Source organism: Terrapene carolina, unplaced genomic scaffold (assembly GCF_002925995.2).
Source record: "Terrapene carolina triunguis isolate 2854851 unplaced genomic scaffold, T_m_triunguis-2.0 Scaffold236, whole genome shotgun sequence".
NCBI lineage: Eukaryota > Metazoa > Chordata > Testudines > Emydidae > Terrapene > Terrapene triunguis.
The window spans coordinates 7,099,252-7,116,665 of NW_020664587.1; the positions used below are offsets into that span (position 1 = coordinate 7,099,252).

Below are 17,414 nucleotides of genomic sequence, written 5' to 3' on the forward strand. Positions count from 1 at the left end.
AGATCCTGGAGCTTTGAGGACTCCAGCACCAACCAATGGCAGAGATCCTTGGGTTTGAAAGTGGCTGGTGATTGGTCATTCAGCTGAGACTTGCCCCTGTTCAGCAGGGAGCTCCTCTCAACTCCCTGCTTTGACACGTCCCCCTCTGGGGACCATCCATCCACAGAGGAGTCCAGGTGGGCGGGTTATGTACAAAATAACGAGACATTTATTGTTATCAGGTAAAGCGCAACCATCATTTTAGTTTTACACTCTGAAGCCAGGCAGCCAAGAGGAAGAACAGCCACCAACCCAGAAGAACTGCACCAAAGAGGCCGGGGCAGGGGAGTTTACAGCATGGAAAGGCCCCAGAACCGGCTGTTTGACCGACAGCAACACCGTAAACTACAGTTTGAATCCCAACGCAAACAACAGGAGGGCAAAGCTCCAGGAGCAGCTGTGATGGGAGCGATGCTGCTGCAGCTGTTCGGGGATGGGGGAAAAGAGGTGATGTTTTATACCCCGGGCATTTCAGTGGCCGAGTCAGGGATGATGCTTTGAAGCCTATAAGCGAAGGGCGGCATTTAGCAACTGCCTGGAATGTTATTTGAAAGGAAGCTCTGCTCTGAAATACAGGTATGGATGGCAGCATAGGCACGGTCCCTGCCTCTGCAATTGGTTGGACCTCAGTTCTGCAGCAAGGCCCCTTGATTCTGCATCATTCTGGTAGAAATTCTGTCCCAGCTTCAGAAGAATTAAAGAATGGAGACAAAAGGCACTTAGAAATGGTGGGATCAGCCCATTAGCTGGATGTTTCTGCTAAAACGAGCAGGCGTTAAATAGTAATGTTGATATTTGGACCCTCATTAGTTTTCAGAGTTAACATCCCACTGAGGCAAACGGTTCACACCTCTCAAAGCTATTGCTTCAGGCTGGTTGCACACTCTGGTAGATACCCCTGCACTGGTTACACTTGAGCTACAATTGTAAGATTTTTGTTTGTAACTGTGAGGACTAGCAACGATTTTCTCTACTGGAAGCTGAGATTATGAAGCATAGTTCTGCAGCAAGAGATGTATCCCATGACTGACACACAGGGCCCCAGTCAGAGCTTTTCATGTTGTCGTCTCAACAACTCCAGGGCAAATCTGCTCAGTTTACAGTTAACAATTGTTGTTGTTTTTTTCCTTCTGGCACCTCAAACTCTCCCTGGGATCTGACCTGAGCTGGGTTCTTCCTGTTCACACACCACCAGGAATAAAGACTCTACAACTGAAATGTAGTTTGCAATTCTGTTGCTGATGCACGAGCCAGGAGAGAAGCCAGCTCACCCTCCCACAACAGATCTGGCTCTGATGCGGTAACAGACGTGAAAAGTAGGAAATACTAATTTTCTGGCAGTAAAGTCTACACATGGGACTCAGAAGTTACAGGAGCAGATCTGTTGGCTGCGATTTTTCAGGATGGGAACCTGATTCTAATCTAGCACATCCCAGTTTTACCCTGGCAGTGCTCTCCGGAGATACTCCTGATTTACACTGGGGTATCTGAGATCAGAATCAGGCCCTAGAGCCCTTTCTGCATTGCCAGTGAGCAGAGTGACAGCCCGGCACAGCTCCAGCGTCTCCAGAGATGTCCCGAACTGGGTCTGGATTTTCCAAAGAAAGCCACTCAGCAATGTCAGGTCTCTTGCAGTGGGACTGAATGGCCAACCCCTTGTAACGCTCTCTCCTGTTCTCAGTAGACCCCAGGGCACATGCAGGATCATCTGGCTTTTGAAAAACGGCTGATGTCAGAGACACGCAGTGAATGCACAGGACTCTCGAGCGGCTGACTGCTCTGGGACATAGGGTATCAAACAGGGGCACTGAGCAGGGGAAGAGAATTTGTCAAACAGCACCAAGACGTAGCAGGTGTCAGTCAAGAGTGACTGACAGCCACGGCACTAACCCATCACTGGCTTGGGCTACTTTCATTTACAGGGATGCATTGCAAAAAGCTAGATGCCTATGCCCCAGGGCCCTAGTCTGTTGTTTAATGGGAAACAGGCCTAGCACGCTGATGCACATTCAGACTTCCTGGACCTCTCCTGCCCTGGGTTTGCTGCCAGGTACTGGCACAGCAGGGACTTTAAGGAACTGCTCACCCACTTCACTTTCAGCTAGAAATGGGCCTGGGCCACAAGGCTTAGATCCGGATCCAAACTGCCTCGAAGTCTGGGGAATTTGGATCAGGATTTCAGTCCCGGCCCATCTCTGTTTCCAGGCTCGCCTCGTTCTGCCTCAGCATCCTCAAAAGGAACCAGCTCGGCAGGCACTTGAGAGCGCTCAATGCATTAGCCTGATCAGGGAGAGGAGGGGCTACTGCCTCTCTATCTTGACATGGTCACCGGTCATCCTTCTGCGGTAGGTGGCCAGGAAGATGTCGTTGTCCCTGGGGCAGTCATGGTGGCAGGAGCACGTCTTGATGAACATTAGCTTACGGTGGAAGAAGTCCCCCTCCGGGCACCGGAATTCTACCTCCACAGTGCTGGTGGTGTGGGGCGTGCAGCAGCGGCCGTCTGTGCAGCTCCCGCAGAACTTGGGCCGGTAAGAGCGGACGCTGGTGCAGCCCGAGAACTCAAAGCGGATTCCCCGACGGGACTTCGGGGTCCGCACACACTTCTTTCCTTTCTGGGGAGAGAGCAGCAGTAAGGAAAGGGTTAACCCGGCAGGACAGGATCGCGCTATGGAAAAAGGCACCGGGGGGGGGTGTAGAAAAACGCTCAGAGGAAATACAAGTGGTTTTGTTTGGGCTGAAATTCATTGGTTTTCTAGGAAAAAAAATTCAAAGTTATTGAGTTTTTGGAAACATTTTTTGTTTCAGTGTCGCCGGCTCTATTGGGGAAAAACAAAGCAATGAAACGTAGTTGTGGGGAAAGAGTTTTAAAAAGCGAGAAGTGGGATTTTTCCCACCAAAATGAAAAAAAAAATTAACATTTTCCCATGGTTATAAAATGTTGGAGGAAAAATGGGGATTTTCAAAGAGCTCAGAACACTTTGGTGAATCGCTTCGATTGAACCCAAACATCAGTTTTCACTGGATAGAGACAGAGATATAGACAGACAGGTACAAAGTGTTTGACCGGCTCTAGCTACACGACCTGATCCTGCCAGCAGTTCCCACTGATGTCAATGGGAGTGGAGGGTGCCCAGCATCTCTCAGGACTGGGTCCTGTATGAGCTGCAGTATTAGGGGGAACTGATGATCCAAAATCCACTAGGCTTTGAGGGCTGGCGGGGTGAGGCTATGTCTAGTAGTGTGCTTGATGGACCTGCAGAGCGAGCATCCCTGGCCCAGGCCCTCTGGATCAATAGGAGTGGCACCTGTCTATGCCAGGGCTGAACTGGGCCTTTGAATGTTAGCCAGGACGGGTGGGCAATGACCAGCATCTTGGGGGATGAGCTGGTGCCTCCTGAGCATGTATCCGTAGTTTCATAGATTGTAAGGCCATAAGGGACAATTAGGCCATCTAGTCTGACCTGGATTGAACTGACGTGTGTCCCAGGCACACGGAACCGTGGTGCTGCCCGTACCCAAGGCCTCTGAGATGGCAGGGAATTGACCACTGTGTAGTCAGCCTCGTCCTGCTTTGTCCTACCCGCTCCAGCCCTGCTCCTGCTCCATCTAGTCTCACAGACGCTGGTGGCCCCGCTCCCAGCTTCCACCAGCAGCCGGTACCTTGATGACCTTCTCCCTGGGGAAGTCGCAGGGCCGGACCATGCAGAGTCGGCTCTCCTTCTCCAAGCGGCACTGGGGGTTGTCATTGGTGACGCGGGTGGAGATGCCCATCCCACAGCTCTTGGAGCAGGCACTCCATTCGGTGGTCTGGACTAGGCAGTTCTCCTGGAGGTCGTTCAGCTCAGGCCTGGGCGCTGGGTTCTCCCTGTAAACTGACCCAGGTCAAGAGGGACACAAGAGAGTGTTCAGGGACCTGGCACAAGGCACATGGCCGGGTACAAAGCAAGTGACCATCTGGGGCCTTGCTCTGCTGAGCAGCTCACGAGCTGGCACTGTCTTGCTCTCCAGCAATGGGGCAGGAGGGGCAGTAAGCGAGGCCCTGCCAGAGCTGTTTGCCCTTTCACTACGAGAGTCAGCAGGGTCTGGTCTCCTTTCCCCGCTTCTGTCAGCTCCAGGCCGTGTAAACCCAGCTCTGATTTGGTAACTGGATGATGTCTGAACCTTTCTGGTGGTCATAAAAGGCACCATCCGTGACCTCTGTAGAGACGGATGCCCTGTAGCCACAAAACAGGAGCAGCAGAGGCAGCAGCAGCACCCACCTCTTCCACAAGACCTTGCCAACGGGCCGTACCTCTGGCCAGAGAAGATTAGTTGTTACTCAAGGTGGACTGGCCAGATCCAATGTGGCTAGTTCAGTTCTGGCCCCTCAATCTTCCTCCCCAGTCCCCGCGGAAACACTAGCTTCTTTCCCCTCTGTTGCTACAGGCACTCCCATGGACCCAGCTCCTGGTGCAGAACTGGTCACCCATCGCCACTCCACAGTACTGATCGAGGGGAGGGGACTCACCGCTCTACTGGCTAATCACTGGTTTCTAGAGAGGCCCATAAGAAAGTCCTAGATCTGAATATCCCAAACTATGGGCAAGTTTGGAGCTAACTTCAGGGATTTGGGCCCATCTCTATTTCCCAGCGAATAGCTCTTCCCTGACAGTGCAATCGGCCACACCCTCATCTGTCTGTCACTCACCTGCCAATCAATAAAACCTCCTCCAACCGCACACCCCTAGTTGTCATCTACCACCCCAAAATGGAACCCGTACGGGGTATCATCAAACAACATACTCCATGGGGACTCCATCTGAAAGAAATCTTCCCTGAACCCCCTCTTCTGGCCCTCAAACAACCCCCCAACCTCACTAAGCTCCTCAGAAGCAAGCTCCCCCCAGACCAGCACACACGAACTGAAAGTGGCACCAGACCCTGTCAAAACAACAGATGCAAAGCCTGCAGATGTATCTCCACTACTACAAGGATCAACTTCCCCCACAACACACCTTTCGAGATCCATAGGTCCTACACATGCCTATCACAACATGTGGGGTACCTCATCCAGTGCACTAAATGCCCCAATAACAACTATGTGGGTGAAACCAGACAGTCACTGCGCTCGCAAATGAACTCCCACAGGAAAAGAATAAAAGATAAAAACACCCTAAGACCTGTGGGTGAACACTTCTCACAAAGCCATCACTCCGTATCTGATCCCTCAGTCCTCGTCCTCAAAGGAAACCTGTACAACGCCTTCAAAAGGTGAGCCTGGGAGCTTAAATTCATAACTTTGCTAGACACTAAAAATCATGGACTGAACAGAGAAGAGCAACAAAAATGACTAAAGATCTAGAAAACATGACCTAGGAGGGAAGATTGAAAAAATTGGTTTGTTTAGTCTGGAGAAGAGAAGACTGAGAGGGGACATGATAACAGTTTTCAAGTACATAAAAGGTTGTTACAAGGAGGATGGAGAGAAATTGTTCTTAACCTCTGAGGACAGGACAAGAAGCAATGGGTTAAAATTGCAGCAAGGGAGGTTTAGGTTGGACATTAGGAAAAACTTCCGAACTGTCAGGTTAGGCACTGAATAAATTAAGCACTGGAATAAATTGCCTAGGGAGGTTGTGGAATCTCCGTCACTGGAGATTTTAAAGAGCAGGTTAGGCAAACACCTGTCAGGTACGTGACCCCACGTAACCCTCCCACCAATGTCTTGCTTCTGGCTTCTGCCCAGCGGGGAGGGGGCCTGGGGCTTCAGCCCCACCGGGCATACCTGCCGGGGCTCGGGACCTCAGCAGGAGCAGGGTTTCAGCATCAAGCCCTAAGACCCCCTGGAAGCCCTCGGCAAACGCACCCCGGCTCTCAAATGTCTGAAGATGTGCAGCTCAGAAGGTCAGTAAGTTTGGCCACACCTGGCTTATTACAACAAGCTGGAACTCACTAACCCCCCTTGCTGTCCTATGACTGCAGAGCATTAACGGGCCACGCTACCTGGAATGGTCCCTTGAAATAGGTGCTAACGCCTTATGTTAAATGATCTGTTACACCTGTGAGGCTGGGGCTAGGTCTACACTACAGCGGGGTTCCGACCTAAGATACGCAACTTCAGCTACGTGAATACCGTAGCTGAAGTTGCGTATTTTAGGTCGGCTTACCTGGCGGTGAGGACGGGGGAAAGCCGACCGCTGCCGCGCTGCCACCGACTCCGCTGCCGCCTCTTGCCGCGGTGGATTTCCGGAGTCGACGGCAGAGCGATCAGGGATCGATTTTACCGCGTCCTCACGAGACGCGGTAAGTCGATCCCCGATAAACCGATTGCTACCCGCCAGATCGGCGGGTAGTGAAGACGTAGCCTGGGAGTTCCTTTCCCAGACCTCTGAGGAAGAGCTCTGTGTAGCTCAAAAGCTGGCCTCTCTCACCAACAGAAGTTGGCCCAATAAAAGCTATTCCCGCCCCCAGCTTGTCACTCTGCTCACCTGCCAGGGCCGTTTCCTGGCTGCCCCCTTGACAAATCCACTCCTCACAGCACTGGGTTGGGAGTTTGACCCGGAGGGGGTTGGGGCAGTCTGGGGAGGGGAGCCGCAGGTCGTCGGCGCACAGGGGGATGCAGCCGACGGCGCCGTCCATGCAGATGCATTGCAGCTTGCAGGTGGGCTGGAAGCTCTCACCGTTGGGATAGATCTTCCCCAGCAGGTCACAGGTCGCCCCCTCGTGGGCTGTAGGGAGAGATAATGTGGTGGGGGGGGGAAGAGGGGGTGAGTTGATGGAATGATTCAGCAGAAACGATCCAGGTGCTGAGGGCCAGGTCTCTTCCCCTAGGGGATTACGTGGGAACCAGAAATCAAAGCATGTAAACATCAGCTCCCCTGGCCTGAGATCTATGAATCCTGGGCATGTAACCGGATCTTCCCACAGGCATCTGGGGTCCCAAGCAGCCAGGTTAGAGTCTTTTCCTTGAGTGCCTGTCCAAGGGGAGCCTGAGTTCACCAGGGATCAGGCTGCACCCCTCCCCTCAGGGTAAGCAAGCCCTTCTAATTGAATTTGCATGGCTGGACAAGGGCAGCTTCACCTGCTGCGAACTGAGCCCCCATCCAAAAATGAGGAGGGCCAGGTGTGACCTCTCTGTTCACAAACCCATCGAGCAAGCCAGTAATGCATCGGTGCTGCATTGACTAGCCCCACCTCTGAGACAGGTTGGTAAGATCCTGTCTCTGTGTGGGGGACGGACTAGGTGACCTTGAGGTCTGGTCCAAGCCTCCGTTGCTACGGTCCAGCTAAATGCTTTGGATGGACAGTGCTGCGGAAGCACGAGGTGCTGACGTTAGGATCTGTCGTTTTAGGTTACAGCAGAGGGCACTAGCACCCTGCAGGACTCACCACAGCATCGAGATCTACCCGACTGGGTGAGTGCCCAGGCAAGAAGAAACTGGCGGCTCCAGGAATCACGAGGAGCGATGAAGAAGCTGGCTGACAGTTCCTGTGTGCAGAGCTAGTCTGGAGGAAGAGCTACTGCCTGGAGCACTCTCTGGTAGAGAGCAGGTCCCCTCACCAGTACAGCAGTAGTTGAGTAGGGATGGGCTCAAGACCAGATCTCAAACACCCCAACGTTCTGGGTAGTTTGGATCCAGTGCCTTGGTTTTGCTCCATCGCTTAGGGCCAGGTTGTGAACCCCATTGACAAGACTATTCATGTGAGTTACGCCCCCTGGGGCTTGCTCTGTGTTCGTACAGCACCTAGCACAATGGGGTCCTGGTCCATGACTGGGGCTGCTAGGTGCTACCATAATGCTAATAAAGAAGTGCTCAGCAGTGTGAGCACGTGGTTCACAATCTGGCTCACAGGGATCATATCACACTCTTTGCTGCTAGGACAGCTCTGGCTGATCCTCCCTGACCTGGTTCTTTCAGAGATGGATCTGGGAAAAGGACACGGGTAAGCTGGTGCAATTGGAGTCTCTAGCATCTGGCTTGCTGGGCTATTTGGGGTATTCCCGATACTGTGCTCTCCTTTCTGAAACTTGTCTTCCACTCCCCATCCCCACCTGCTCGCTGAGCTAATGCCAGACGGTCTGATGTTCCTTGGAGAAACCTCTTTTCCAGTCGGATGGGCTGCTAAGTGGAACCAGCTCTTTACAACCATCCAACTTGTAAACAGCCTCCTCTTAACTCAAAGAGTTTCTCCTGCCAGGATCTAAGAAAGTGCCCCAAGTCAATGGTATGGTGCAAGATGCATTCTTGATATGACACACTAGCACATAGTTCTGGTTGATGTGTGTTCAGACTGGTAATATCTTTTGTTGGACCGTCTTCTGTTGGTGAGAGAGACAAGCTTTTGAGCTTACACAAAGTGTGTTTAAAGTGGGAAATTAAAGGTTTCCCAGGCCTGAAAAAGAGCTCTGTGTAAACTCAAAAGCTTGTCGCTCTCACCAGCAGAAGTTGGCCCAATAAAAGATATTCCCTCGCCTACCTTGTACCCCTCAGGCAGAAATTTTCCAGCCCTGCTGTCTGTCCAAGGGCAAATTTTTTTTTGAAAGTTTGAGCCAAAAATGATTCCACTGTTTTTTGGGAAGGAAAACAAAGAAAAGGGGGAGGGGAGAAATATACTTCCTCCACTATGAAAAAACAAGTCTTGATTTATTTATTTTTAAACAGTCCAACTGGCACAATGGCTCTGGCTAAAAAGCTGATATTGGGCAGGGATGTAGTAGCCTTCGCTGAGAGACGCTCCAGGAGGGGTCTGGTGAAAACAGGTTTGCATTTGCTGTTTTCAGGATTCGTAGAGGCCAGTCGGCGCATACACACTCTTTTGCAAATGATATTTTTGGCCATTTCTATTAATGTTTTGAACACAGGAAGGCCGCGACATCACAAACAGACTGAAATAAGGTGTAAATTTATAACAGTGAGTGTAATTAACCATGGGAACAAATTTACCCAGGCTCCTGGTGGACTCTCCGTCACTGACAATTTTTAAAATCGAGCTGGGATGATTTTCCAAAAGCTGCTCTAGGAATTACTGGGGGGCAGTTCTCTGGCCTGGGCTATGCCGGAGGTTAGACTGGATGATCACAATGGTCCCTTCTGGCCTTGGAATCTATGAACACATGTGTCCAGTGGATTTAAAATGCTACCGATAATGTGACAGGGTAGAGAATTCTGGTCTGATTACAAAAGTAACATTACTTTATAATAATGGCCCAAAATGGCCTCAAGCATTGGGGGGCGTCCTGGCCTCTTCTGTTCTCTGCCTGTGCCTCACAATGGATTAGTTGCCTGAGGACTGAAGTGTTTTGGTCTAACTAGTGTCTGGTCTGTGACGTAAGAGGTCAGAGTGGACGATCAGACGGTTCCTCCTGGCCATGCACTTCGTGAAACTGAAAGATGTTGGCGTTTACAGTAGGATCAGTGCAGAGACTGATGCCGTTGCTGAAGATTCTCAAAAGACACAAAGAACATTAAAGCGACCAACCCCCATTGGAAGTCAGTCAGAGTAAGGCACAAATGGGAAGTAGGGCCCTTGAAAATCTCCCCCATTAAAGTGTAGTAGAAAAATCAGTTTCTCTCTTAGTGGGAAGAGTTGTACCACAGGGAACCAGAACTAGAGAACAGGGAGCCTTTGGTTTGGGATCTGACCCAGAAACCCCTGTTGGGACTAGAGGATGGTGATCAGACTACCCTCAACAGACCGGACACTGGGTTTAATCCCAGTAAAGCAGTACTAGCACAACTGTGCTAAGAGTGTGATATATAAAAGTCAATGGAGAGAGAGGTTTTGGATCCAGGAATCCAAATCCTCTGCCCTGTGAATTCATGTAAAGAGTTTGTATCTGCAGTTATGACTTGTGCCATCTAGTCAGTCACATACTTTTTGGTCCATCAGTTAGTTTCAAAGGGGTCGCACAGGCCACATAAGGAGGCCACTTGTCTGGTCTGCCTTTGTATGTCCCTTAAGGCAGGTTCTGATGTCCCTCTGGCTCTCCCATGGTCTGTGGGTTCTGGGGGCAGGGCAGCTTCACGCTGGAGGGATACGCAGCCGCTCACCTAAGCAGATCCCGACGTCTCTGTGGATTTTGGAGAAGTCGCAGTAGAGTCCCTTGTGGTGATCGCAGGGTGTCTGAAGGGAACACAGCTCACCCAGCTGCCGGGCACACACTTTACAGCATCCGCAGGCATCCCACACGTGGCTGGTGCCAAGAGGGCACTGCAGCGGCTGAGAGGGACACTGGCATGGGTACGAACACGGCTGTGACTCTGCCTGGAGGACAGACAAGCCATGAAAATAAGACCCTTCCTCTCACAAACCAGCAGGGTGGAGAGATTAAAAGTGCATGAATCTGCTGCCCCAGCTTCAGCAGGATAAACCCCACCTTTCTCTCCCGCCTCCCCAATCCGGGTACCAGGAAGGACCTTCCATGCAGCTCCAGATGAGCAATCCCTTACCCTAAAATCAAGTGTAGTCCAGGAAAGAGAAATCCCCCTGGGATACAGGGTCAGCTTTAAACACTAACAGGGCAGGAGACTGCTTGGAGTTCCCCACTCTGTGGAATCGGTCCCCTTCCCTTTGACTGTATCAACAACAACATACCTGGCTCTTTCATCAGTACATCTCAAAGCAGGTCACCATCCTTAGTCCCATTTTACAGATGGGGAAACTGAGGCACGGAGTGGGGAATGGATTGGCCCAAAGTCACCCAGCAGCACGGCCAAGAATAGAACCCAGGTTTTCCAAATCCCAGTGCAGTGCTAGATTCAAAAGGCCACATTACCTCTCCAAGTAGGACCTGAGAGGTGAGCCCCCTCCTTTTTGGGGACCTTAATGTAACCTTCTTCCTTGGGACCTTACGAAAGTAACACCATGCCTGCTCAAAGGACTTCAGGGTGCCCTTCCCTCCTTTCAAAAACCCACACTTCAGTATTTCTGCTGTTTGATTTCACATGGTGAACAGGGTTGGGCCGGGTCCGAAGGATGGGAATGCTCGAGGGAAAACCCGGGATGCTGTAAGTGATGTTGGTGATACAGTAGGTGGCAGCCTTCCCCCAGAGCCAGTGCTGAACCAACCTCCCAGCTGCTGTACACAGCATGGTTTGGATGAGATGTGAAACCAAGGTCATTAAAGGTGCTAAATTTGCAGTCATTAAAGAGCCCCCTTTTCATTAAAAAAAAAAAATCGGGGTTAATCCCACTTGGGTAACTACATTTTGCCTGCCAACATTCTCACTATGTAGTTTCAACAGGGATATGGAGTAGTTCTTCACTTCCCATGTTTAACGGCTGTGCCATGCCTCTGTGCACCGCTAGTCATCTGCTATGTTCCACCCCAGAAGTGGCTGCAATTGCAGTGACAAAATGATCTTTGTGTATTATTTGCATGCGTCAGGTTAAGTTTACAACATGTTTTGAGATATCAATGTAAAGCAACAAAGCCACCAGGTTCATACATATCTGCTCTTGTATCAGACCCAACCCTTGCCGGCAAAGCAACTTCCTTGCATGTTTTGTTTCGTGACCAATAACAGTAGTAAAACTTCTCCAGCTGCTTTGCCTGTTGTTCCCAACCGCTGTCCTAACTGAAGCTCACATGGGGCTAGGAGATGCCAACTGCTTTATACTCTTGCATCAATCAGCACAGTATAGTATAGGACAGGGATTTGGCTTAATCGTAACCCACAAGACCTCACCGAGCCTTACTCCATTCAAGAGGAATTAATTTAATTCTCTTTGAAAACTCCTAGTGCAAAATCTTCTTGTAATAAATAACACCACCTTGCTGCCTGTACCACACCCATTCTCAAACCGCAGTCGAGAGCTGGCAGGATCCTCCCTGTTTCCAGCTGTGAGGGTGCATTACAAGAAGCTGACGGTACTTCAGCGCTTTCCTCTATTTTTCATAGACGCAATTGCTGTAGCTGCCAAAGGGGCAAGTTATTCGATCAAGACTGGGTGGAGAGGTGGGTACAGAGGAGGATTATGAATGGGGGTGATGTGTGTCTGCCACAATATCTACATTAAGATGTGAGCCGTGCACTGAAAAAGTTAGCAGCAGCAGGCATTCTCCAACACTGTGGTGGCAGCAGCCTATTTAAAGAAAGGTTTCAGAGTAGCAGCCGTGTTAGTCTGTATCCGCAAAAAGAACAGGAGTCCTTGTGGCACCTTAGAGACTAACAAATTTATTTGAGCATAAGCTTTCGTGGGCTACAGCCCACTTCTTCGGATGCATAGAATGGAACACATATTGAGGAGCTATATATACACACACATACAGAGAGCATGAACAGGTGGGAGTTGTCTTACCAACTCTGAGAGGCCAATTAAGTAAGAGAAAAAAAACTTTTGAAGTGATAATCAAGATAGCCCAGTACAGACAGTTTGATAAGAAGTGTGAGAATACTTACATGGGGAGATAGATTCAATGTTTGTAATGGCTCAGCCATTCCCAGTCTCTGTTCAAGCCTAAGTTGATTGTATCTAGTTTGCATATCAATTCCAGCTCAGCAGTTTCTCGTTGGAGTCTGTTTTTGACGCTTTTCTGTTGCAAAATTGCCACCCACAGGTCTTTTTTTCTCTTACTTAATTGGCCTCTCAGAGTCGGTAAGACAACTCCCACCTTTTCATGCTCTCTGTATGTATATATATATATATCTCCTCAATATATGTTCCATTCTATGCATCCGAAGAAGTGGGCTGTAGCCCATGAAAGCTTATGCTCAAATAAATTTGTTAGTCTCTAAGGTGCCACAAGTACTCCTGTTTATTTAAAGAAACACTCTCAAAATGTCTCTCTGTTTTTTTTAAATTCCCGATTACGACAATCTTAGATTAAATCCAACCGAATTTAAATCATTTCCTGACCTTGTCACTGTCCGGGCTGATTGCCTCCTTTCCCAACTTCACACAGAGAAACTGAACTGCTCCGTTTCACTTTTTGTTTATAGGCAGGTTAACTTTCCATTCAAGGGTGGCAGAGAAAGGGTGGTCTGGTGGCTACAGCAGCACAGACCCAGATAAGCGAAGTTCTCTTCCTAGCTCTGCCACAGAACTGCTGGGTGACTTCACACCACACATGTCACCTCACTTTGGTACGCAGTACACCTGGCCCCAGTGTGTATTCAGACTCCAATCTGCTCTGGTTTTGCGTCTTTTAACTCCTGCTAGCCTTACAGAGCCAATAGAAGCAACAAGGAGTCTGGTGGCACCTTAAAGACTAACAGATTTATTTGGGCATAAGCTTTCGTGGGTAAAAAACCTCACTTCTTCCCACGAAAGCTTATGCCAAAATAAATCTGTTAGTCTTTAAGGTGCCACTGGACTCCTTGTTGTTTTTGTGGATACAGACTAACACGGCTACCCCCTGATACTTGACACCATGCAAGAGCCAACAGAGCAGCAAGTCAGGTGGAATCTTTTCTGGCTCATCCACTATGAAGGAAGGCTGAAAGAATTGGGTTTGTTTAGTTTGGAAAAGAGAAGACTAAGAGGGGACATGATAGCAGTTTTCAGGTATCTAAAAGGGTGTCATAAGGAGGAGGGAGAAAACTTGTTCATCTTAGCCTCTAAGGATAGAACAAGAAGCAATGGGCTTAAACTGCAGCAAGGGAGGTTTAGGTTGGACATTAGGAAAAAGTTCCTAACTGTCAGGGTGGTTAAACACTGGAATAAACTGCCTAGGGAGGTTGTGGAATCTCCATCTCTGGAGATATTTAAGAGTAGGTTAGATAAATGTCTATCAGGGATGGTCTAGACAGTATTTGGTCCTGCCATGAGGGCAGGGGACTGGACTCGATGACCTCTCGAGGTCCCTTCCAGCCCTAGAATCTATGAAAAAATCAGTGAGCAGAGACAAGGACCATGTAAGGTAGGGAACGCTAGTACAGACTGGGCAGGGTTGAAGTGGCTACCTGGAGTCGCCTCGCTAGCACCTTCCATTAGTTGTTCCACTTTCATGCCATATTAAAAGATGAATTATTCTGCAACATGCCTGAAGACACTTCCTCATTCCTGCCCATATACTTTCTTCTAGCAATTGCCTCGATACAAAGAAGATGAACCCAGGTCTGAAGTTCAGCTCCAGATCCAAACTTCCCCAAAGAACTGAGCAGGTGCTTTGCAACAGACCTGTGCATAATACAAAGTACGTTTTTAACAGGTTGTGCTGCAGAGGCGGGTGGAAAAGGAACCCAGGCAGTGGATCAGACAATGCACATTTCCTATTCCTCCCACCCACAAAAGTCGCTGGCCCTGAAGTTCCATGCTGTTGGAGTTTTCAAGGGAAGGGGCCCCATTTCTCTTGAAAGGCCTGATCCTGCGTCTGTTGAAGTCAGTGGCAAACGTCTACAGACTTCAGTGGAAACAGAATTAAGCTAATATTATGGATCATAGCCACTGGAATTGAAAACGAAAAAGAAGCCAAAAAAGAGGACTGCCTCACCTCTGGTTTTGCTGGCAGCTCTTGCATGCATCACAAACATCATTTGCAAAGCAGCCGCGCCCAGGAGCCCTGAGCACTGACTGAACTGCAGTTGTGTGTAAAAAGCTGACTAGCAGAATCACATCTCCGAGCTGCATATATATTCCCCATCACTGGCTCCCAGGTCCCATCTCCTCAGCTTACAAGTCAAAACAAGATTTTCCTAACTGCCGGCACTGCAGGCTGAACCTAGGTACCTGGACGAAAAGAGACGGGTAATGTTCTTTTTGCTTCACATAACTCTTAGCACTGGTGAAGAATCTGGGGTGGGGTGGGAGAAACCAGCTCACATCTCTGCAGCTGCTGGCTCTGCAGCCTGGACAGCAGGGAAAGCTTGGGACCGATCAGTGAACCAAGCAGCTCTAACACCAGGGAAAGAGCAAACGCAGGCAATGACAAAGGGTTCTTTATTTTAAAAAACCCTGCTTTTTGGACCATGATCCCATTCAAAGAGGTGGGAAAGGGTATTGTAAGGCTCAAATAAATATTTACAAAGCACCCTGGGTGCCTGGGATGAGATGAAAGGTGCAAGACAGGTATGGTTAATGCTCTTTGTATGGTCGGACGCTGACAAGGATAAAGGAGGCAAAGCGTGATCATTCCAATTCCAATCCTAACACTGGATGGATTAGTTTGGATAACACTGCTTTACCCTCCGTTACAGGATTTCAAGGCACTGATAAACTAGGCCTTACAACACCTTTGTGTGATAAGTAAGAATTGCTATCCTCTTTTCACAGATAGGGAAACTGAGGCAGCGAGAGGCAGTGACATGCCCAAGGTCACAAAAGTCAGTGGCAGAGCTGAGAGCAGAGCCAAGGAATCCTGAATCTGAGTGCTCCGCTCTAACCACTAGACAATACTCCTCCTCCAGACCTAGGAGCAGAGTTCAGGAGCTCCTGCTCCTCTGTTCTAACCCCCAGATCCTTGATCCCCTCCCAGCGCTAGGAAGAGAATAGGAGTCCAAAGTCCCATCTTCAAAGCGCTTGAGAACATGATCTCATTTGGATAAATCAAATTTGTGGCCAAAGTTTGACTGTAAAGTGTTTCAGAAATGATGTTTTTTATTATTATATATTACGTGCGTTGCTGTAACACCCAGGAACCTGGGTCACAGACCAGGACCTCATTGCGCAAGGCGCTGTACAACCACAGAAGAAAAAGACAGTCCCTGCCCCAAAGAGTTTGCTAATTTCCCCTCAGCGCAGAAACTGCCCAGCCCCTGATACCATTATACTATAAGCATCTCCGTACAGAGATCAGCATTCTTTCTGTTTGGAAACCACGGAGCACATTTGTGGTGCTACCAGCAACAATCAATACACAGAGTTCATCCACCTAAAGCATTTTGCATACATCAGTGCGATAAGCCACAAGAATCTATTTAGATCCATAGCTGCTGGCGGCATGGACCTGGTCTCCTTACTGGTCCGTAAGGTGATTAGTACAATTTGGGCCCTATAATAACAAATCATCATCATTAATAATGCTCCCACTGCTGCCATTTGGATTGTGGTCACATCCAAAGGCCCCATCAGAATCAGAGCCCCATTGTGCTAGGTACGGCACAAAACGCAGCGAGACACAGTCCCTGCCCCCGCAGAGCTTCCAATCCAATTTCTCCTTCAGATTTCAAGCTCACCGTTTCCAGGAGGAAACAGCTGCATTTCAATAACAGCTGTTTTTCTTGGCAGGAAGGACGGCACATGGCTGAGATATCAGGGTCTTATCCCTAGCAGTGCCGCACATTTGGCGAATAATGCTGCGGGTAAGTCGCTTGACCTCTCTGTGCCTTGGGTTTCCCTCCTGTCAATCGGGGATAGCAGGAGAGCACGGGGGAGCTTCATCCACTTCATACGAAGTGCTTTGAGAACCTTGGACGGAGAGCACTACGCAGGTCAATGTGCGTCTGCAGCATGCCGTTATGAGTGTTATTTATCTACACAGTGCATTAGGATGCCACATTACCAGCTAACTCCTCCTAGGCACTGTCAGAGGCAGGTGACAGCTGTAACATTTAGGCTTGCTGAAAGCATTCTGCAAAACAAGGAGCTGCAAAGCTCCTCCGGTAAATAAAACGACTGCAGTACAGTACATACCCAGCCAGGCGCAAGGAGGAGAAGGAACAGAGACCAGGTTATTATCCCAAAGCTGTCATGCATCCTGAGTGAGAGGGGTGGGGTCTCAGACTGACAACTCCCTCGCTCTCCGCTCTGTTTGGAGAATGTTGCACACGAGCTCCTCTTTAAATAGCCTCCTGACGGGGGTGTGCCCTGCACTTGAGTGACAAGCTGGAGAGCGGCCCAAACTGGGTGAACCAAAAAGTGTCCGAATTCCAGAGAACATTAGCAGATTCCTGTGTGCCTGGTGGTCACGGGGCTGCTGGTGGAGTCTGGGACTCGGCTGCATTCCACTTGGGGAAATCAAATCCTGGCAAAAAACCTCTTTGCTAGGATTTTATAATTATTACTGACTCTTTAATTCTAAAAGTATGAAGCCTGAAACAGCTTCCTCCACTCCCTCTCTCCACCTTCCTCTTGGCCACAAGAGCTGTACTCTTAAATAAGTGAAGCTTTGTTGGGCTACTCTTTTCCCCTTGGAAGGGGAAGGGACAGAAAGTTTAGCTTTGTTAGAAGCCATTCGGTACCATAAGTGATAGTGCATCCGCAGGGCCTGCAGACCCACCCGGCCCAGGGGAGTCCAAGCTACAAGATGAACCCAATGCCCCTGCCTAGGATGGCTTCTTGCGCTTCACGGAAATGAAAGGGAATAGGTCAAAGCTTGCTTTTAAGGGATGGCAGCTTCCCACAATGTTTTAATGTGGGTCACAAAATGGCTAGAGGGGAAGAGCACACACCTAGGGTGACCAGATGTCCCAAATATTCGGGGTTTTGTCTTATATGGGCGTCTATTATCCCTC

At 49.4% G+C, this 17,414-nt stretch overlaps 1 protein-coding gene across 1 annotated transcript; it reads right to left on the reverse strand.

Annotated features, from left to right (window-relative positions):
* Nucleotides 1–212: 212 nt before the first annotated feature.
* Nucleotides 213–16,658, reverse strand: LOC112110027 (CCN family member 2-like). The gene is made up of 5 exons (XM_024204819.2): nt 16,594–16,658; nt 10,071–10,284; nt 6,507–6,746; nt 3,700–3,911; nt 213–2,651 (listed from the first exon to the last, which is right to left on the reverse strand). Exons 1-5 carry the CDS (start codon nt 16,654–16,656, stop codon nt 2,340–2,342), a joined length of 1,041 nt encoding a protein of 346 aa, XP_024060587.2. The 5' UTR covers nt 16,657–16,658; the 3' UTR covers nt 213–2,339.
* Nucleotides 16,659–17,414: the final 756 nt, after the last annotated feature.